We start from the raw sequence: 22,656 nt of genomic DNA on the forward strand, positions 1-22,656 counted from the left end.
TCTTGATAAGGTCCAAAGCTGCAGAGATTGGATCCTGTTTTGAACTTCTCCAAGGCTCAGGGATGTTGAGACCCCGGGCTTTGGTTTGATCCCACAGGAAGGGCAGGGAAGGTGTGTGAGGTTCCTGTCGAACTCTCTTGGGATGGAGGTTGTTGTAAGGTTCAGCTCTACACTTAACTCTTATTGAACATGACATGGAGGAACCAATACACTGCCCAAGTTGGTGTGATTTTTGTCTCCCTCTAGAGGCCAGCCCCAGTGACTACAACCGTCTGCTATTCAGTGACAGACCTTCTTCTTTACTGTGGCTCAAGAGGCCTGTGCTTGGGGGCTGAAAGTCCCAGATTCAGTCCCCACAGAATGTTCACACGCAGACCCACACGCACGTGTGACCCCATTGTATTACAGCTTGAAAGAGACCAACATTAGCACTTACAGCACAGAGGTAGCCAGAACCCGGCGTGGTATCAAGGCCCAGCAGCAATCTCGTAATGGTGATCATGTAGTCCTTCACAAACGACTGACAGGAGAAATTCAGAGCGAGATCAGGCCAGAGAAAAGGTTTCACTTGTTCAACTGTTCACTTTAATGTACAAATGTATTGACAAACTGGAAAGAAGGTGAGATTATATTCTATATTCGCTTCTATTTGCTTCTTATATTGTGCCCACAGCCATGGTATCTGAGCACATTCCAAAGGTGAATTCAGTGATGTGACTAATATCTGCCACATGTGGCTCCTTCCTTCTCTCTCTCTCTTCCTCTCCTTAGGGGAAAACAGCATGTGGATTTATTTATTTTAACTCATGCTGCATTCGGTTTTTAAATGATTCTCTAAAATACAGGAAACCAACATCATTAACAAGAAGAAAGTAAAATGTGCCCTGAAGAGGGATACAACGTGGGCACAATGTAGAGTAATGTGTGCATTCAAATGGATCAAGGGTCCCTAAACTAGACACGTACCACGTATCAGGCCACACGCAGAACCCGGGGGATGCCACACAGTTTTAGAGAAGGGTACTAAAGGAGCAGAGAAAGCACGTGTAGAGCAAGGAGGCTGATGGCAGAAATGGAAGGGCCCTCTCATTAGCGTGCGTGAGACAGGTGATGGAAGGGCTGGACCTATAGGCCTGTCTATTCTCCAATTGTCCCCATTTCTATTTTGCTTTAAATTGGCAGACATTCCCTTGGGGAAGCTGATGGGCACAGCTGCCATGTCCTAATTCACCCCACTTGGGCTCTAGTCATCTATCAAACAGGGTCCTGAGGATGAGTGAGATTGCAATGAATGCCTGGGGAATCTCTGGGAGGTTTTACCTGAATCCTCTAACACAGAAGACTGAAAGGAAGGGACCCTTGCACTAGGGTAAGACCTCTCTCTGGATGGGGACCCCATCTTGGATATGGTGCTGGAATGCCTGTTCAGCACCCTCACCCTCAGGGCCGGCTCCAGGGTTTTGGCCAAGCAGCCAAAAAAAAAAAAAAAAAAAAAAAAAAGCCGCGCCCGCGCTCCGCGGCGGCAATTCGGCGGGAGGTCCTTCGCTCTGCGCGGGAGTGAGGGACCATCCACCGAATTGCCACCAAATAGCTGGACCTGCCGCCCCTCTCCGGAGAGGCTGCCCCAAGCACCTGCTTGCCAAGCTGGTGCCTGGAGCCAGCCCTGCTCACCCTAATACACCAGCAGCTGCAAGACAGAAGCAGCTTAGCCCTCTGAAGCATTCACAGCAATGCCACATAACCTGTTAGCTTGTTCTCACCTGATAGAGTAATGTATCCAACATGCTAATGCTGAACACTCTGCCGGCAGCAAACGGGAGCCGGAACATGAACGCAAGGTTGGAGCCATTCTCTCGCTCTTTCTATGGACAGAGAACACGGTGTGACAGTTTTTACCATTATGTTCACCACTTTTACAAGACTATGATACATTTTGTACAACGTATGTCTGGTGAGGTATCATTTAAAAACTCATAATCTGCTGAACATTGTTGTTCTGGTAAAACGTGTGCATCAACATTGTATGTAAAGTTACAAGATTTTACTATACAACATTGCTGTAACATATTCCAAGTTAGAAAAGGAAGCCCAAACCAGTTTTCAGAGACAAAGACACACTGGTTCCCCCAAGCAGGTGTTAATGGACTATCACCTGCTTAAGCGGCCATTCTCTGGGGAAGGTGTGAACAAGAATTTTGCATTTCATCACAAGGACGGTTCAAACCTCACGTCCACAAGAGACTGTTTGTTACCATGATTCTGCAAGGATGTTTCTAGCACAAGAAACTGAATTATAAAGACGGGAGAAAAACACTTCACCTCACTCTCCTCCTTCATTTGTGCTCATGACAACAACTCTTAAATAACTGAACTTGGGGCAGGGGGCAGAGTCCTGCCTGGGAGGCTTTTCAGATAGTACAGACTGCCCTAAACTTATGGTGAGAAACACCTTTTGCTTTTAAGTTCACTTATTTTAAAATTAAGTTAGGCATTTAGCTTGCGTTTTGTCTTTTTATTTCTTTTGTAACCAATCCTGACTTTTATGCCTCATTACCTGTAGTCACTTAAAAACTTTCTTTTCTTTCTGTAGCTAAGAAACTTGTTTCACTGTTTTATCTAACCAGTGTGTTTGGGATAACAAGGCTGGTACATAGCATTGTCCATTGATGAAATGACAGATCTCCGATGAGCTTGTTTTGTCCAGTAATGTGCTGGGCAATAGAAGAGGCACATTTCTGGGACTAGAGAATCTGCTGTGGTTCTTCTGCGGTGTAATTCATGAGTGGCGAGCTAGTAGCACTCAACACTGTGTAGCTGGGAGCAAGTTACACGCTGGAGGCTGGGTGTTACCAGGAGTGGCTGTTCCCCAGTAAAGCAGTGTAAAAGGCATCCGAGGCAGGAGAACTGAGGAGACACCGCTATTCAGCAGCCCAGATTGTACCCTGGGCAATGTCCCACGCGGAGAGGAGATGGTGAGAACGATGATGCCAAGGGGCACTGAAAAACCAAGAGGACCGGCTTGCAGTGAGCTCAGAGAAACAAGCCACACAACAGCCCCAGCCCTGGGGATTCCAGCAAGGGCTCTTCCTTCTTTCGAATAATGCCATAACGTCGAATTTAGTAGAGAGATGGTTGAAATTTTTTCATCGATTCACTTTTTGGATGAAAAATGGCATTTTGATCCGGATGAAAAATGGCATTTTGATCTGGATGAACATTTTCTTCTTGGTAGGAATTCCCCATTTTTCCCACTAAAAAATAAAAACTGAAAATTGGCAAAGTTTTGGTAAAAGTTTTTGGTAAAAAGTTTAGACTTGCAGTTTTCAAAAGCCTTTTTTTTAACCCAACACTGGTTTTTGAAAACCATAGGTTCTGGAAAGGGGGGAAAAGGTCCGTTTGTATTTTTCATTGAAAAACTGATTTTTTTCCCCTTGCAGGAAATTTTGGGGAAAAAAAACAAATGAAAAAAATCCCCACAAAAATAATTGGGCTCCTTCAACTGGCTCTTGCATTTAGGTGCCTGGCTGAGTCCCCGAACCAGCAAGGCACAAGCAGCAGCGGAGGTGGTGAAGTGAGAATCATAGAATCATAGAAGATTGGGGTTGGAAGAGACCTCAGGAGGTCATCTAGTCCAACCCCCTGCTCAAAGCAAGACTAACCCCAACTAAATCATCCCAGCCAGGGATTTGTCAAGCCGGGCCTTAAAAACCTCTAAGGATGGAGATTCCACCACCTCCCTAGGTAACCCATTCCAGTGCTCCTAGTGAAATAGTGTTTCCTAATATCCAACCTAGACCTCCCCCACTGCAACTTGAGACCATTGCTCCTTGTTCTGTCATCTGCCACCACTGAGAACAGCCGAGCTCCATCCTCTTTGGAACCTCCCTTCAGGTAATTGAAGGCTACTATCACCTTGGAGCCTATACACCAGCCCAAGCTCACCGCGAGCAAGAAGCAACATTTCTGGATTCCATGATCTGACACTGGATCCCACTCTCCAGAGGCTGCTGAAGTTTAGCACCACAACCACCCTTGGGGGCTGCATCCTGGGGGCTCCTGCAGCAATGTCCAGCACAGATGCATTCCCATTATGCCGGGTGTAATAGCTAGCGGATCTCTGAGCACAGCTTCCCCGGTCAGTTCCTGCCTTGATCATCCCCCAGCATGGAACACACGGGGGTGAGTTCTGTGTACTAGTTACACCTTCTCTTCTCCCATGATCAGTGAAACTTGGGGGTGCAGGGGAGGGCCGGGAGAGAGATTTTTCCCTTAAGCAATATAGGTTTGCAGTATGTACAAATGCAGTCATTAGATCTGCCTTTCTAGCCCGATGCGTTCAGCATCTCAGATCAAATTTCCCTTCGAAGGCAACAGCAGCTGTATTTTCTAACTGTCTAACACCCATCCATCATACACCCCCGGCTGGATACCATAGTACAGACAGACAAGGGCCTAGCTCTGGCATTTGCAGACATGGCTATCTTGAAACTGTGTTAACTTAATAATTATCTTTTACTCCCTGGGTGGCAAATTCTAGCACTGGGTAACAAATTTCTCTCTCTTAACACTGGGGCCATTCAGATAATTATTAACACCAAACCTCAGAACTTAAGACTATTCCTGGATCCCCTGGCAACAGGCTCTGAGTGCAGCTCAGAATTAATAAAAGCCGCTATCGAATCTCAGCTGTCCTCAAGTGGTCAAAGAGGGAGCCTTGCACGCAGAGTGTAATAATGGTCAGGCAAGGCTGTGGATAGGAGAGAATGAAGCTTCTCATTTCATCACAGGGAACTCTGGGGATCAAAACATTATTGCATTTAACAGCTTTCCTGAGAGACTGCAGAGTACCTCACGTCCAGGGTCTACCTGCCATGAGATTAATAGAAATGTCATTGTAGCCATTTGTTATTTTAAAAGAAGAAAAGTCAACGGAAGTTCCTGATACTTATGATTTGTACTGCTGTAATGTCGCTAGACCCCCACCAGCCTAGAGGCTGCATAGACACAGAGTAAGTGTCTGCCCCAAAGAGCTTATAGTCTAATAGACAAGCCAGAGCTATTGTCCCCATGGGAAACTGAGGACAGAGAGGCTAAGGGACTTGCCTAAGGTCACATGGGGAGGCCAGAGCAGAGCTGGGAATCCAACTCTGGTCTCCAGCATCTTAGCTATAAGACAATCCTCCTTCTCAACATGGCATGTTTCACAGCAGCCTGGTGACAGCACATTCATTGCTGACGTAGCTGCATCCTACCAAGATGGCGACCTCGCCCAGTAAAGCCAGCCTCGCACTTACGCCACCACTGACGTCTGATTGATTCAGCTGGTTCTCCTGTGATGGAGAATCCATTAGCTTCCTTTGGCGTCTTGGTCCATTGCAGAACTTTGGGTGTTTCTGTTTCTCTTGAAGTTCAGGATACACATGGAGCCCCTGCCCACTTGTCCTATCCTCTCTGATCCCTGTGCCATATCTGTAACATCGGTGCTCATTTGCAGAGCGTTAGGTCTCTTCTCTGATGGAGAATCTGCCCAGTAGTAACTGGATGGCCCGCAGTCGCATCCTGAAGGCAGGGGGTCAGATCATGACCTTTGACCAGCTGGCCATGGCAGCCCCCAAGGGCCAGGGCACCGTGCTGCTCTTGGGGCCCAGGAAGGGACGCAAGGTGTACCAGCACTTCGGCAAGGCCCCCGGCACCCACAGTCACACCAAGCCCTACGTGAGCTCCAAGGGACGGAAGTTCGAGCGGGCCCGGGGCCGCCGCGCCAGCCTGTGTCCAATAAATGGGTCAGAACCGTGGGGGGGGAAAAGTAACTGGATGGATGCTCTATCAGCCACAATGACAGCAAGGTCCAGCAGGGCAGTTTATCTATGACAGATCTTTATGCCCAGCCCCTAGAGCCTTTCAATTCAGAGATTGCCCTCAGAGACCGGTCATTATGAGGCAGTTAGGAAAAAACAGAGAGAGATGCGGGGGAGGGGGAATATAGTTCAACATTGAGTTTATGCTGGTTTTGATTCTCTCTGAATTGGTTCAACCACCCTTAATACACAACACCATGAATGCAGTACAACATATGTGTGCGTGTGTGTGTGTGAGGGTGAAAGAATTGAAAATCTTTTACCTTCCCCTCAAGAGAGGGCACTGAGACCGGGCAGTAGGATCAGAGATGCCAACTGTCCTGGTTTTGACTGGCACAAGCTCAGCAGACGACCGTGACAAACTATGAGTGCTTTCATTTGTTACGGCTGTCAGTGCAGCATCTCAGACACTCACACGGTCTGGTTCAGTTATTCCTTGAATGTTTCCCCTTCCCATCAACTGTTATTTCTACCCCACAAAAATGCCTAAGCAACATGTCATATAAACATTGAATGTAATTTGATGCAGAAGTCTCTTCTCGCAGAATTATTTAACCCACCACCGCAGCGGGAGCATTGTACCGAGTAACTAAAATCAGACTCACAGCAGGGACAGCTTTGAAGAGTGCCGATGCTAGTCGCACTAACTAAGGAAACGCAGAGACCCACAAGGTCAATTGCCTGCATATTTGCGTGTCTCAGATTATCCTGGGTGGATGTTCATTAACTGTGGTGCCTGCAGTGCACAGCAGGAGAGTGCAGGACTATGAAGAACTGTAAATTAATTACTCATTACAGAACCCTTCCTTCAAACACAGGCATGCAGGGAACTCACCAGGCTTCCTGTTAGCAAACACATCTGGGAGGAAAGGCAGAGATCCTCCCCATGGCGAAGGGGCTTCCTTACCTTTTCAAGTTTGGAGAGGGCCAAGGAATAACTGTCCTTTGCTCTGAACTGCATGAACCTCATATTGGACGGGTGGGTCAGCTCGGTGATGATGCTAAGGCTTGGAAACAGCCTGCAATGGAAGGCAGACTCGTCAACGTCTGATGCTCGTGCATTCCAAGAGAGGCGGAGAGGAGGAAACTTTCAGCTTTGAAATGTGGCCAAATAAAGAGTGGAAACGGCCTTGTGCCCCATCTGAGATCCGAAACAGGCTGGGGCTAGAGCACCAAAAGCTGTACAAGCAAGGCCGGCCCCAATACCACCTCACTGACCCCCCTTTTAATTCTCTATATTAACTGGAGTGATGCTAGGTGCACACCGACAGCGTGGCTGGCGATGCACAAAGCTGGGGACAGAGTGCAGGGACTCTCCTTATTAACTAGCACGCCTGCGTGCAAGGGCCAGCTGCAGGCCGTGTCAAACACAGGAGCCCACCCCGGGAACCCAGACCTAATATCTGCTATCGATGCCTGACCCTGCAAACCCTCGGTGTGCAGAATCCCCTCTCACACCAAGGACAGTTCAACTCATTGCAGAAAGGGCCAGCTAATATAGGCACCTCCCATCGGATAGCTCGCACCCTCTGCTTGGGGCCATTCTCAGTCTCTTGTTTCCATTCAGACAAATAAAATACTGTAAGAAGAGAGGCAGGCGCAAACGACAGCAGAACTCAGAGCTGCTTCTTACCGGAACATGGTCTGGACGTTGACAATTGTTTTTGCGTCTGCCATGTAATCCTCCTCTGCGCTCATTGTGCTTTCCTTATCCACAACCACCAAGTTGTCAGCATAAATGATCCCACACTGCAGCAAACTGTCGAGGCTGGAACAATCCCCCAAGACAAAAGGTTGTGGGGGGGGTTTAATCCATTGGAAAATAAGATGCTGAATGATAGTTTGCAACCATACCCATGTCTTTGCACAGAACAAATGCCCAGACCATCCTGTGCATGCAAAAGTCTTTTGAAATAACCATAACCATGTCCAGTGCAGACTAACAAATCCTAGGAGGGGGAAAAAATTGAGATGAAGCCCAAACTATTGTACAGTGGCAGGGTCTTAAAATGCGACCCTCTCCCAACTTTAGCTGTGCCAGTTAGAGAACCCAAGAAATCAAATGTATGATACGTCTGCTAGGTAAGAAAGAGCCTAACCTAATTCTAGATGGTTGTGCTCCAATACTACAGTGATGGGAGTCCGTATAACTACCCAGACTCACGGACAGAAAAGTGGGGCTAGTCTTGGAAGTAGAGATGGAGAAGACCAGCTCCGAATTCCCCTGAAGCCCTGGGGAAGTTCAGCTCGGAATACAAACTTCACTGCTGCTGTCCATGCCTATAACGTGGGGATCAGCTAAGTAGGATGGGAGCAGCTACGCGCCATTGATTAGGCTTTATGAGCCTGCATGTGAAGCCGATTATTCTTTCAGTCCCTATGGTAAATACTGGTCCTTATTGCCAGTGACCCTGTATGCCTGGGACTGGCAATATAGCATCACTTTGCTTATTTAATTTTCCTCTGGAGAATCAGGGCTATTTTCTCCCTTGATTTGCAACACATTGTAAATAACTATAGTTGTATACAAGACACCTACTTATCGATCGTGCCTTCCATGTAGTAAACCATGGGGAAACAACAGATGGCTTCCAAGAAGTGGTTCTCAGGCCTGGAAGAAGAGAGGCAAACAGCAAGAAGGTTCATAGGGGCATTTTCTTTTCCTCTTGCTTACTAGTATAAATCAGGAGTGAATGCACATAAGTCAATGGTGAAAAACAGAGTGACAGGAGAATCAGGCCATCAGATACACTAGATTTTAGGTATTATATTAAAAATGCTAAAATCACCCATTTAACTCCTCCCATATATACACAGTATGAAACACCCATTTGAATGCAAGGAAAGATCGGATGCAATGGAAAACAACTTTGGAAGAGTACTTGCTTGTTGTCCAGTAGCAATACAATTGGATTTAACTCTTTCCGGGACCTATAGTATGCACGGAGAGGGACGATGAAATTATACAGGCCATTCCCAGCAGTCTCTGCTGAAACTATAATCAATTTGTTCTTAAACCCATAGGCCTTGGCATCTTCATAACTGTTGTGCTTGCAGCCCTGTGCAGAGACAGAAAAGCACCGTGGCTCAGTGATCAGTCTATAGAGCTGCCCATCTGTCCTGACACTGTGTGTTTTCCCCCCGGAAAGGGGAACTGTCTAACATTCAGACATGGCAAAAGCCCTGAGCCAGCTCGGCTCTGAGCCGTGAACTGTGCAGAACCTCATGAGCACCCAGAGTGAGAGAATGATCCTGCAGACGGTTGATCTAGAGAGGATTTGGAATGTACCCAAATTTCAACCTTCTGGGTCTGGGCCTGAGGGCTTTGATGGCCGCACGCCCTAGCTCACTTTCACTATTTTTTCTTTTTGCAGTTTGGAAAGTGAATTTTGTGCTGCTGGAAGGGATCAGACTAACCAGTCCTGAAGAGGTTCGCTCTCTACTAACCAGGCCTAGCCCAACGCCAGCTCTCCCAAACTGCCCCACATGTGCCCTGAACCTGACTCGCAGGGATACCCTCAGTCTCCAGGTCTAGTCAGTCCTTGGGCTCACAGCTGAGACTTCTAAAAAGGAGGTCAGTTATTATGGTGGGTTTAGTGCTAAGGACTCCTGCCCAGGAGGGACAAGACCAATGACTTGTTTCATAGACCCCAGGTTGTCAGAGAATAACAACTTTCAGTGACTGCTGAACTGGGATGTGTTTGAACCAGTGACTTAGGTCAGACACATGAAGGTGCCTTTTTACATGACCAGTTCCCAACAGTGCAATCACAGCTGGCTTTGGGGAACCCTGCCAGGCATACCCTGAAGTTCAGATGTTTCCCTTGTGGATCAACGCCCGGAGAGCGACAAGCCTCTAACACGTCACTGAGACGAATTCTGAGTTTAAGTTAAAACTAATACTGTTCCCCACGCAGGGCTGGTTCCTCAGCTGGTGGGAACCATCGATTGACACCAGCTGAGGATGTGTCCCCCGGGTGTCTTTAACCTTACTTTTGCACTCCCCTTAACCTGCTGCTCTAACTTATGCTGGCTGCAAAAGACCAAATTGGCCAAACTACAGCTGCAGGACTGATGCATGAAGGTGTCCTGGCGAGTAAATTGGCTCCATGCCGCTGGAATATCAGGCTTAAATGGGGGTCACTCTGCCAGGCTCAGTCAATCAGTCTTTCAGACTAAATTTCCCTGGCAGGGCAATGTAAAGCAGCCGCACTGGCCCCTCCTCAGGATGAGTTAGCTTATATTAAGGAAAAACAAGCAAAGGAAGAACAAAAGTAAAGTCTCACTGGGAGTGAGCACAGTGTCTGCTCTGTAACAAGCTGCCTCATCCTGCCTCGCAAAATGGCAGCTGCCACTGAAGACACCAATCTCCTGGGAACTTCAAGGTGCAATACACAGAAAACAGCCACCCGGTTGTACAAAGCCCTGTAATTATTGCTTAAAAGGAAAAGTTTACCCCAGAAAACTAGAGACGTTCCTGCATCTTTTCAATAAAATGTTTCCAGCCCCTCACAGATAACAGTGCGAGGAAAGCAAACACGCTTTACAAAGCCACGAAGTAACCACCAGTCGACATATCACATCTCCTGCATGACTCATTCTGCTGCACGGGATCTGCACAGGACTGGCCTGGCACGTTTGAGCTGCTGCCAAAAAGCAGGTGTTTTCACATTCTCGTTTTCCCAAGTAAGCATTACATCTATTCCCCCTGAAGCCACCGAAGAGACATGCTGCGTGCTTCGTACAACTCCAACCAGCAGCATGGTCCAGTGCTAACGCACAGGGCTATGTGCAGATGTAGGGTCTATTCTCATCCCTATCACTGACCCAGTGTAACTGCACTTCTGTCTATCTAAGGTGCATATATGGCCCCCATAGCTGTATTGATCTCCTCACAATCTTTAATGTATTTATCCTCATTCCACTCCTGGGACTAGGGAAAATACTAATGGCCCCATTTTACAGATGGGGAGTTGATACACAGATTTAGTGACTTGCCCAAGATCACATACAAAATCTGTGGTGGAGCTGACCCCTGGTCTCCGAAGTCCCAGGCTTGTGTTCTCACCACTGGGGGGAATAATGCTGCCCTACCTTAGCAACATGCTTCAAGCCCCTGCCACAAATGCAAGTGCAAATAACATCACTGGAACCTTTAAATACTGTCACAGCAGCCTCTTACCTTGTCCAACCTCAAGCAGCAGAAAGGGGCTTTTACAGGTAGAAGGTGGCACAAAGTGGGAGAACTCCCAATATAGGGCGAGTTCGGGGGGTAGCCTTTCACATATCTGCAGAGGAGACAACATGCATCAGGGCACATGTATATTTTTCACACACAAGGAACACTTATTTGCCCTGGCAAACACATTTGTCCATACACAGACTGTTTAGAAACACTGGAACCTCATGGGTTTATGCAGATCACACTAAGGATGTTTTATAAATTCTTCCAAAACAGCCTGGGAATTTTTCAAGATAAGTTTCTTTGAAAATACTTTTGCCATGCCCAGGCTCCGGAAATACCTTTTAAAGTCTTTGTTCTCATGGACAGCCAGAGAACTAAGCAGACTGTGGAAGATAAAGACATCTAGCAACTTTTAACAGCAATGGGCCTGAACCTACATCTTAAATCTAAACATCACAGAATGGCAGAGCGTTCCAAGACCGATTCAGATTCACAATCTCACAGCACATTTGTAGGTGGGTTTTTTTTAAAACATCCTGGACATACTGTAATTTGTGTTTCTGATATAACGGAAGGAATAGAAAGCTTTTAGCTTACAAAGTAATTAAAAGTATACGTTAAATTATAAGCCAGATAAATTTGTGTGAGCGTGGACACACGCATCTGCACAAATTGTTTATCTTGTAAGAACCAACACACACACACACACAAACACACACGATTTATTAAAGCCATGTCACAAATGAATGCAATGCCGACTGCTACTTTAAATGAATATTTTTACAGCTGGAATCAACATTTTATTTCCCTAATGATGGAGAATGCCGAATACAATCCCTTCACTGCCCCGGAGGTAGCAGAGGAAAGGGATCTGGTGGGAAAATTCTCCTTAGCCCACAAAGTGCTTCTAGCTCAGCGTGACTTATTCAGAGATCAAGGGAAGCTTGTCCAAAAAACAGCAAGCAAGGAACTGTGAATTAGGCAAAACTGCTTCACCGTCAGTGTCTGAGAAGTTAATGTTTTGAACATACTGAACTGACCACATGGTGTTGCTCCAGCACCATTTTATTAACATAACAATCGTTGACATAATTTCTGCTCGGCTCAGCAGGTCACTGCGGATAACATTCAATCACAGTTTCCACAGCAATATAGCAGAAGCAGAGTAAAAACTATTAACGGGAGGTTAATTTATGCAAACGGGATTTTAGTGAAGGGTAAAATAATTTCATTGGGTTTGTTCTTCCACTCCACTGGAAAAGGCGAAATACCAAGATGAGCCCTGCTGGCTATCTTAATAGACAGCACAGATCTGAGGACCTTTTTCGGTTCTCGCTGGTGATTCCTGCATTGCACTTCAATACTGGCCTTGCTCTCTTGGAAGTCAAAAGTCCCACTGATTTTAACAGGACCAAGATCAAGGCCTTAGCAATGTGCTATCAATAGTATTATTTAACGTTCATATTATGGTAGTGCCCAGTGGCCTCAGTCGGGAACAAAGCCCCATGGCACCAGGGGCTGTGCATACAAAACAGTGATTAACTGTTCAACTCTCGTGCCTGTAGCTTATCAGTAATAAACAAAAGACAGATGCTTTGTTACAGCGTCTGCAGGCAACAGCCAGGGGCGCCTCACCTGAGAAAGTCCCTGATTCAAGGCTGAGCGGGATCACTACTCTCCCTTTGTCCATCCCAGGGCAGACTAATGCTTTCTTGGTGTGTTTCATACAGGTGTAAATTAACTGCTGAAGTATATAAGTAGGAGTCATGAGAAAAATTGGCCAAAGGAAAATTTAGTCTGGATAGCAGGAAAAATTCCCTAATGTTGAAGCTCATTGGGCTTCGTCTTCCCTACCTCCGATTCCTGCCTTCAGTCACTGCCGTCACTGCACTAGTACAAACTCCTAGTGCAAACCAGGAAAGCGGCACTTTATACTGGTGGAGCTTAACTCAGGCTGGGATGGTGGCAAATCCTCAGTGTAGCCAAGACATTAGACTTTGGAATGGTGACCCAAGAGAAGTGATAGAAAAACCACTGCCCGGGTCACCTGAACTAAATCAGAGAAAACATTCAACAATACACAGTGGGGAACAATGGTGCACTGGCTATGAGTTGGAGGAGACATCCTACCTCTTAGGTCTCCTCCACCCCTAATTTCTATTATTCAAGCAGCTGCAACATGAGATCATTTTACTGCTGTACATTTAACTGAGGTGTCCCTTGATGAAAAAGAAAAACCGCACAGAACACAGCTCAGATCGCAAATTCCCTTATATCTGATTTTATTGTTCCATAACTCCAATCCAGTTAGGCAGGACTGTATGACTGTATTTTAGCGAGGGCCTGTCTAGGCACGATTCCTCATTCCTTTTCCTTGCCACCCTGGGGTTGATCGAATTACCCGATGGCATCATACAGAGTAACACCCTTCAGCGCAGGATCTTTGCTTTTAAAGATGCACGCTCAAAAATTGCAACTTGGTGCTTTTATAGCTCAAATATAGTTTATGCACCACAAATATTTCCTTCTTTGAATAACTGCCTTCTGCAAGGCTTCTTGCACCTTTCTCTGAAACAACTGGTGCAGACCACTGTCAGAAGCAGGCCACTGATCTGAGCCAGTCTGGTCATTCCTATCTTTCTAAACCTCTCTCTTCTTTTGAACAACCTGCAGTATTTACTGTTGCTCTAACATAGGCTTACAACTATGTTCAATTTCCAGCAATTTCTGCATCTCTCAAACTTTTTTTTTTAGAGAGAATCTTTAATTCAATTAAATTGAGATTTAGCTGAATACATGTGTGCCCAGTGCTTTGAAGATGGAAGAGACAAGATAAATGGTAACTGTTATTAGATTTAGAGACAGGGTTATGTTAAACCCAGATGGATTTATAAAAACCGCAAAGAATGTGTATTTATTGCCAATTGTTGAGAGATGTCTCATTGTATCAACTCAAAGCCCAGCTCAGAAGTGCAGCTTGCTTAGGTAGGTGCAATAAGAGGTTATCCCAATAGAAATAAGTAAATAATAATCGTAGCAAGCTCACCAACTTTTAACATCACAGCTGGGTTTTCAAAGGAACCTACGGTACTTAGATTGTAAGCAATTTCAGGCAGGTGCCATTTTTGGCCTGTGTTTCTACAACCACCACCATCCTGATTCATGATCAGGACTCTTTACTCACTACCACAATATAAATCATGACATAATAATAATAATAATAATGGAGTTAGTTGAAAGACGATGGTAATTGGACACAGAAGCCCCCTTAAAGTCTTTTGAAAATCCCAAGCCACACAGAGCTGATTGCTTATCCTGATGCAGTGACACTAACATTAAGAGATGATGCTCTCAAATGGCAACTCACTCTACAACAGTAAGTCCTTCGTCATCTGACTGCGTCATCTCATCTTCTGACTGGTCGCTGAGCAGATCACAGGGCAGGAGGGAGGAGCTGTCTGCTAGCTCTAGGACCGGGGCAATGCTGGGCCGTCTGTTACCCGATCCATTTTCCGATGGCAGGGTCAGCTTGCTGCTGTTAACAGGGCGACATTCCGTGTTCTGCAGGTCCATGGCTACTGTACCTGGAAAGGAAGAGGGAGGAAGGACAATATAAATAGCAATAAATAATGATTCTGTCCAGTGTCTTATGCAATGGCACTGTGGGGAAGAAAGAACAGGAAGAACGTCCAGTTACACTTTGTATTACGGTTCTATTTATAAACAGTCTACAAAATCAGCTAGTAAATGATGAATAGATGGTATAAGCATGTTACAGACATCAGTAGGACATATTACCAGATGGTTCTAAGCACATCAGCATAAGGTGTTGCAGATGGTTCTAAGCAACCTATTGACCCATTAGACTCTATAAAAATTGGTTACCTCTTTATTAAGACAGCTATTAATAATTTATAAATGGAACTTTGATATAAAGGGTAGCCAAATACTTATATCCCAGACACAAGACGGGAACTTTCACTAGCTCTGCTGTATCAATAGGACTGCTTGCACTCGTAAAGCTAAGCATGTACTTACGTGTTTTGGATCGGGGCCAGAGTGCTCAGAACCTTGCAGGATTGGACCCTTGTACTGACAGAGGTTTGCGATAGAGCAAAACTGAATCTGTGTTCATCAGGGTAATGATCGATATACAAGGTGCCCCCTTCACTGTACGGCTGGGAAATATTTGCACTTCTCAGGCGTTCTGACATATTCACAATGACATCCAAAGCCCTCGACAGGCAAGATTTCAATCCTTCATTGGGAATTTATAAAATTGGTCTGATTTATAAAAATCTTGGAGAACAATATCTGACAAAACTTGAACTAACCCATTCTGAAAATGTGGAGAACATTTATACCTGAGCTTATGCTATTCAATTCCAAGGGGACATTGACTCTGAAGCCAAACAATAAACATGTAAACACACTAATGAACAATTTCATTGCTCGGCAGAGCTCACAGGACAGGCAAGGGATGATCAGATTATGGAGCTCTCTTGTGAGGGAAGTCTCATTTTGGCATGTCACAGGGACAGAGCTGGATTTTGGGAGGGTTTAAGAGGGGTAACGTCTTCCCTCAATTCGACCCGTTCTTATTTGTGATTCTAATTGCTATTATTCCAACTCACTGAATTCCCCGGATAGCACAATACATTTTCTGACTATATTTGAACTCAAAATAACCCATATTTGACTGGAACATCTGAGGGCAACCACTGTCTCCCATAGTTTCAAAAATGGGAACATTCTGCTTGCTTGCACAGTTGCTATAGCAAGTATTTTGCTGCTTACGAACATTCTGGAGTCCTAAAAGCTTGGTGCAGAAAAATCACATCATAACATACAATGTGAAAATATCCCCGCGTGGCAGCTGCTCCCCTCCTCACGTGGCCTGGTTTCCAAGCAGCTCATCAGCAGATCTTATGCTCTTTTTGAATGCTGAAAGCAGTGACCCCACAACGGAGCAAGCAGCCACTGGCATTATGGGCTATAACTAAGCCTGCGAGTCTGTCACGGAGGTCATGGAAGTTACGGATTCCACACCCCCCAGAGCACCCACGGGCCCCCACCCAAGTTTTAGTTGGGGGTAGATAGTAAAAGTCATGGACAGGTCACGGGCTGTGAATTTTTGTTTACTGCCCATGACCTGTCCATGACGTTTACTACCTGTGACTAAAACGTAGCCTTAACTATAAAGAATAGTCTGCGCTTTTCTTTTTCTGAAAAGTCTTAGCTGTAGAACTACGAGGCTTTTGGTTACCATACTGTTTTTCATGGGAGAGATTATCAGAAACACTGAGGGATTTAGGAGCGCAAGTCCTACTGAACTTCAAGTCTCTTAAATCCCTTACACACTTACGAATTACACCCTTGCCACCGACATTCCTCACCAAAGAATCCTCAAACATTTGAGATTAAAAGAAAAAAATGTTTCAAACCGCTCATTTTCTTGCATTCAGAAATAAGTTCCACATTCACTAAACTATGTCCAAGTTCTTGTTAAAATGTGGGTACAGTTTTGGCCACAATAGAAACCGGAGCATGGATCCAAGGAGAATATTACAAGAATGACTGGAAAAAGGATTTTTGTTTTAAACCCATGGATTAGTCATAGTCAAATGAAAATGTCAGACACCTGGGAATTTAAAAAATACAATGAGAAGTCACCGGTAAAATACCCACGCCAGACTAATATGTCTCATATCCTTTTATGTTTAAGTGGAACCACTTTGTATCTTTCCAAATGGCCAGTAAAAACCTAGTTGTGTATCTCCATAATAGCTTGAGTGGGTTGGATGTAGTCAGTAGCTGGAAAGGAGATTTAGGCCTACTCTACAATGTGTACAGTGCCACAGCTACACTGATCTAGGTATCCTGGAAACCTTCTATAGGAGAGGCCGTTTCTATCACCTTGCAGCCCACATGGAGCTGCATCTTGGTGGTGGCTAAAGCACTGCTATCAACACATCCCTCTTACCACGATCATGGGTTGTTGTGAGTTCAGACGATTAGTTCACATTCGTAAAACATGGTGCAATCTGCCGATGGAAGGGCCTAAAGATTTTCGGAGCGGTATTATTAACACCATCATCCCTGGCTCATCCCTCGCTCTCCACCCTTGGCTCTTAAGAGCAGCGTTTGTCCAGAGAACGCAAGGATTATTTTTCTTAACTCTTTCAGCTTTACCTTCATGAATCTTTCTCTTTCCCAAGCTGTAATTCATAGCAGCGGGGAGCTGTTAACCTCACTGATTCATAGCCTCCTGCTGTCTCACAAAGACAATGCACCTCCAGCTCAGTGCTTGCTCCTCTTCCCTGCCCATTAAAACCCCTGTCGGCTCCATCCATGCTGTAAAATAAATGTGGCTCAACATGTGGTGCCAAAACATGCAAAGCCAGGACAAAGCAAGGCCAGAACATTGCTCTTGAGTGTTGCCATCTCATTAAATATTCAAAATGGAGAGTCTGGGTGGGATTTTCAGCCCACATAAGAGAATTAGGCACCCAATGACTTTCAATGGGACTTGGGCACTTTTCTTCCTCACTTCCTCGAAAAAATCCCACCTCTTTTCTCCTACCTACTTGGGCCAGGATGTTCAGAAGTGATTCTGGGTTCCTTCATTCTTTGGGTGCCCAGCTTGAGACCCCTAACAGGGGCCTGATTTTCAGAGGGAGGGGGTGCTCAGCGCTTTCCGAAGATCAGGTGCTTTTAAGGTGTATTGAGTTGGAAACTCAAACTCAGCAGTCACTTTTGGAAATCGTGACCATCGGCTTTTCATGAATCTGCGTCAAACGCAAATATTTTTAAATAGCTACAAAAGCGGTGAATGCCACGGTGAACAAAGTGCAGGAGTTCGGCTCGCTCCCCCTCGTTGCTAGCCAACTAGCTGAATGCTGAGTGACCTACTTGCAGAATATAATTTCTATCTATCTCTCATCTGACTTTTGAAAAAGCTCCCACTGAGAACAAGCAAAGTAACAAGAACATCAGCCAGTGCTGTTCAGCGAGGAGCTTTGTGTCTTGCTGCTGGGAGAATCTTTGCAAGTTTATGCTCTTGAGTGTAAATGGATAAATGATTTGTCTGAAATACAGTCTCCTGTTGTGCCTGGGCTTCTCCTGACAAACCCCCCATTTCAGGCTGCCCAGAGAGAAGCTGGAAATAATGTTTCATGGTATTTTGGAGAAAGTGCATCATGCACTTCAGAGCGACCTGCGCCATTTGCCAAGTTATGCAAGATAAACAGGATTTAAAATGCAGACAATAGAGCCTATTCTTCTGTCCAAGGCCTGGGGTATTTCTGGGAGCAAGTAACTTTAATGCTAATGGACGGGCTGGGCAGTAACACCACTTAGCATTTGCAGGGAGTATTTTCCATCCGAGAAGCTAGAGGGGGAGAAGTAGCGTTATCCCTGTTTTACAGTCGTAGGTTCCAAGGCCCAAGAGGCCCACTGTGATCATTTAGTCTGCGCTCTATTGCACAGGCCCGAGCACTTCCCCACAATAATTCCTGTTTGACCTAGAGCAGATCTTTTAGAAAAACATCCAATCTTGATTTTAAAATTGCCAGTGATGGAGACTCCACCATGACCCTTGGTAAGTTGTTGAAAATGGTTAATTACTCTCATTGTTAATGACTCCCACTGCCTGCTTTCCAGCCTGAACTTGTCTAGCTTCAGCTTCCATTGGATCTTTTTATGGCATCCTTTGCCTGTTAGACTGAAGAGCCCATTATCAAATATTTGTTCCCTGTGTAGGTACTCATAGACTGTGAGCAAGTCACCCCTGAACCTTCTCTTTGTTAAACTAAATACTTGAGCTCCTTGAGTCTTATCACTATAAGGCACGTTTTCCAATCCTTTAGTGATGCTTGTACCTCTTCTCTGAACATCTCGGCAATTTATCAACAAACTTCTCGAACTGTGGACGCCAGAACTGGACCCAGAAATCCAGTAGCGGTTGCATCAGTGCCAAATACAGGTGAAAAACCTCTCTACTCCTACTCAATCGTCCCTTGTTTATGCAGTCAAGGAGTACTCCAGCTATTTTGGCCTCAGCATCACACTGGGAGCTCATGTTCAGCTGATTACCCACCTTGACCCCCAAGTCCTTATCCCAGGATAGAGCCCCCATCGGGGAAGTATGATCGACGCTCTTTGTTCCTAGATGTCTGTATTCACACGTGGCTGTATTAAACCACAGATTGTTCCTTTGTGCCCAGTTTACCAAGGCTACATCTACACTACAGGGGGGAGTCGATTTAAGATACGCAAATTCAGCTACGTGAATAGCGTAGCTGAATTCGACGTATCACAGCCGACTTACCCCGTTGTGAGGACGGCGGCAAAATCGACTTCTGCGGCTTTTTGTCGGCGGCGCTTACTACCACCTCCCCTGGTGGAGTTAGAGCGCCGATTCGGGGATCGATTGTCGCGTCCCAACGGGACGCGATAAATCGATCCCCGAGAGGTCGATTTCTACCCGCCGATTCAGGCGGGTAGTATAGACCAGACCCAAGAGACTACTTCACCCTGTGTCTGATGCCTGTCCTCTCCATTATCTAACTCTCCAAATTTTTGTGTCATCTGCAAACTTTAACAGTGATGAGTTTATGTTTTCTTCCAGTCGGTGGGAAAAAAAAAAAGTTAAATAGAGTAGGACCTAGAACCGATTCCTGTGGGACCCCACTGAAAACACACCTGGTCCACCCTGATTGCCTGGTTACAATTACATTTTGAGACCTGTCAATGAGCCAGCATTTAATCCATTTAATGTGTGCCATGTAGATTCTGTATCGCTCTAGTTTATTAACCAAAATGTTGTGTGGTAGCAAGTCAGATGAGGAAACCCAGACAGTGGCTGGGTCGGGAATAGAATCCTAGGAGGGAACGTTCGGGTCAGCTGCGTGCAGAGAGCTAGGTGGGTAAAGCCATGGGCACCCTACCCTTGTTATTCTTTTTATTTATAGTTGTATGTATCACCTGAGAGCCCCAGTCATGGGGAAGGACCCCATTGTGCTCAGGGCTGTGCAAACCCAGAACAAAAATACTTTCTCTTGCCATCATTTTGTTACAGCTAGGAGAGGTCGATCCAGCCAAGCCTTTTTCGTTGGGAATAATTCAATATAGTACTTAGTGATGAATTTTGCTGGCAAGGTTATAGCTCACAGAGACCAGGCAGGAGGATGAATCATAGCAAATACAGCTTAGCCCGCTCATGCCATGAGGTTAAAAAGCCATTAGTGACAGAGCCTCACTGCTTTCCGCAGCAAACGAGTGGAACTTCGTTACTATAAGCCCTGGAATTAGGCAGTGAAATATGGAGGGACAGCCTAAAACCAGAGGGCTACAGGGAACTGCTGAAAAGCTGCTGTCTAGCCCCTTTGCAATAATGGCAGAGCAGGAGAGCACCTCACAGGCCAAGTACGGGGAGTAGCCAAAACGCAGGCCAGGTACACGCCCATGCTGTGAAGCGAGAGCAGGCATTCCCGTCTGCTCGCTGCTGCTGCTGCTGAGATCTCTGCGACCGATTCACACAGTACCACAGCGCAATCCCTTTGTCCCACTGCAAATCCTATTTACTGTGCAGAGCAATGACCCCGTCCCAGTAGAAATACATCCGAGGCAAACTAATACCTGCCTCATAAATATCCTGTGCTGCAGCAACTCCAGTCTCTCCCGGGCATGTTCGAGCACTTCACAAGCAAGGCAGGCCAGGCACAGACGTTACCACGGGTTTGGTCGAACCCTCCTGAAAGGGACAGCTCTGGGAAGCCAGCGCTCCCGCACACGAGGCCTGTAGGGGAGGGGGCACATGGCCTTCCAACCCGGCAGATCCTAGGGACTCATGAGACAGGGGATAGAGGTAGAAGTAATGGACCGCTCCCACCTGGAATGGCTACCTCTCCTTGCTAGTGCTTGGGCCCCCACTCCCCTGGCAATGAGGCTCCAGCAGGAGCCAGGCTGCCATTGGAGGGGTCTCTTGTGGCAGTACAGTAGCAGCGTCTGCTGGTCGCAGCATTAACTCCCAATGGATGTGTCCCGGGGCAGCTGGCCACAATGCCTTCTAGAGAAGCTGGTCCCTGGATCCACCCTTCCTAATGCCCACCATGCACCCACAGAGGGATCTTTGTAGAGCACGGGGAGCTGCTGCAGAGGGGACAAGATGGCCCTAAGTATCCCCTGCGGCCCCTTCTCCGGAGCTAGGAAGGTTAAACACGGGGCCGCCTCCCGGATTTCTGTCTCTCCGGGGTGTGGAAGACAGAGAGCCCATGCATCAAACCCTCTCCCCAAGCCTTGCAGCTTTTCCCAGCACTCAGGGGGGCTATGAAATCGCCGTGAGCCAGGGCACGACAGAAACATAAAACACTTTAATAACCTGCTTGTGGCATTTCGCTGCTAAGAGCAATTTAAAAACCAACGGTCGTGCACGAGGGGAAATAACAGGAAAGCTCCATTCTAGTGCTCTGGCCCAGTGGCCTTTCTCTACACTCTCCTACTATAGGAACAAAGTGCCTGGCAAGACAAGCTTCACTTCGCTGTGTGTTGGGGACCGACTGCTTTTCCCAGCGAGAGCACGTAGCATCCTGCACTGGCAGGGAAATGATGCAGGTGCAGTTATGGCGCGTCCCCTCCCCAAGACACGACGCTGCTTGCTTTTGCCAAAGGTAGGCACCTGAATGCTCAAGAAGTCACTTCCGGGATTGACTTTGTCTGGAGACAGAAGCCGAAGACCAGGAATAGCGTGTGCGAAAGGAGGAGAGAAAAGAGCTCCCTTCGGCTCGACAGCACGTGGTCTGAGCTGTTTCAAAAGGGTGAATACACAGACATCTGCTGTGCGAAGGGCCATGTGGGAGTCCATCGCTGGCAATATTTTTAATTGTTTTTTCCCCCCTGCCTCTGTTTTCCTTGTAATAAGCCAACGAGCCCAGTGCTACTGGCTTATTTATTTGTCATCGGCACCGCTGCAGAGTACAAGAGATCCTTCAGTGCAGATTAAAACAAATGTGCCAAAGAGAAATTCGCTCCATTTCTCCAGAGACCAAAAAGGAAGGTGCTGGATTCCCTGCAGAGGGAAAATGGCAGAAAGTTATTTTCCCCTGTGACTCTTCCGCTACTGAACAATAGACAGCAAGGGGGGGGGAAGGGAAGTGTCATCCAGAAGCGCATGGAAAGCAGCTATTTCTGCAGCGCGGGGCCGTTGGTAACTTAGAAAGGGAGAGTGTTCAGTAATCACCGTAGGGAACAGAACTGTACAGAGCTTGCTGTTTCCTTGGCAGCCTGGATCTGTAAGAGGATCAATTCATTCCTAAGCCCAGTTGCACCCCGAGCTCCCAGTGAAATCAATGAATGTGTAACTCAGGGCAGCATTTGTTCCTACTCTATTCTGAAGTAGTACAATATCCTGGATCTGTCATGTTGTTATGACTACTTAGAAATTATTAGCAATTAGCACAATCAGGAAATGCTTAATAGCATGCACTCTTAGCACTTAAGCTTTTTGCAAAATGAGCTAAGCCCCAAGCTCTCTAAAAGGTAGGTGGTGTTATCCCATTATATAGGTGGTGAAACTGCAAACTCCATAGCCAGACCCCATGCTTGCAAACTCCA

General features: G+C 46.3%; 1 protein-coding gene across 4 annotated transcripts in view; it reads right to left on the bottom strand.

Annotated features, from left to right (window-relative positions):
* KCNT1 (potassium sodium-activated channel subfamily T member 1) overlaps window positions 1–22,656 on the bottom strand; it is a 177,342-nt gene that overhangs the window by 15,876 nt on the left and 138,810 nt on the right. For 2 of the 4 annotated variants that reach the window (XM_026657290.1, XM_026657289.1), the window contains 8 exons: window positions 14,411–14,627; window positions 11,041–11,146; window positions 8,745–8,917; window positions 8,398–8,469; window positions 7,492–7,626; window positions 6,766–6,877; window positions 1,761–1,862; window positions 437–520 (listed from right to left, as the gene is read on the bottom strand). In XM_026657290.1, the coding sequence (XP_026513075.1) occupies window positions 437–520; window positions 1,761–1,862; window positions 6,766–6,877; window positions 7,492–7,626; window positions 8,398–8,469; window positions 8,745–8,917; window positions 11,041–11,146; window positions 14,411–14,627 (1,001 nt within the window). The remainder of the gene's footprint in view (window positions 1–436; window positions 521–1,760; window positions 1,863–6,765; window positions 6,878–7,491; window positions 7,627–8,397; window positions 8,470–8,744; window positions 8,918–11,040; window positions 11,147–14,410; window positions 14,628–22,656) is intronic. The other 2 variants (XM_026657292.1, XM_026657291.1) reach the window with 1 other exon arrangement.

The sequence above is a fragment of the Terrapene carolina genome, unplaced genomic scaffold (assembly GCF_002925995.2).
Source record: "Terrapene carolina triunguis isolate 2854851 unplaced genomic scaffold, T_m_triunguis-2.0 Scaffold238, whole genome shotgun sequence".
Lineage (NCBI taxonomy): Eukaryota > Metazoa > Chordata > Testudines > Emydidae > Terrapene > Terrapene triunguis.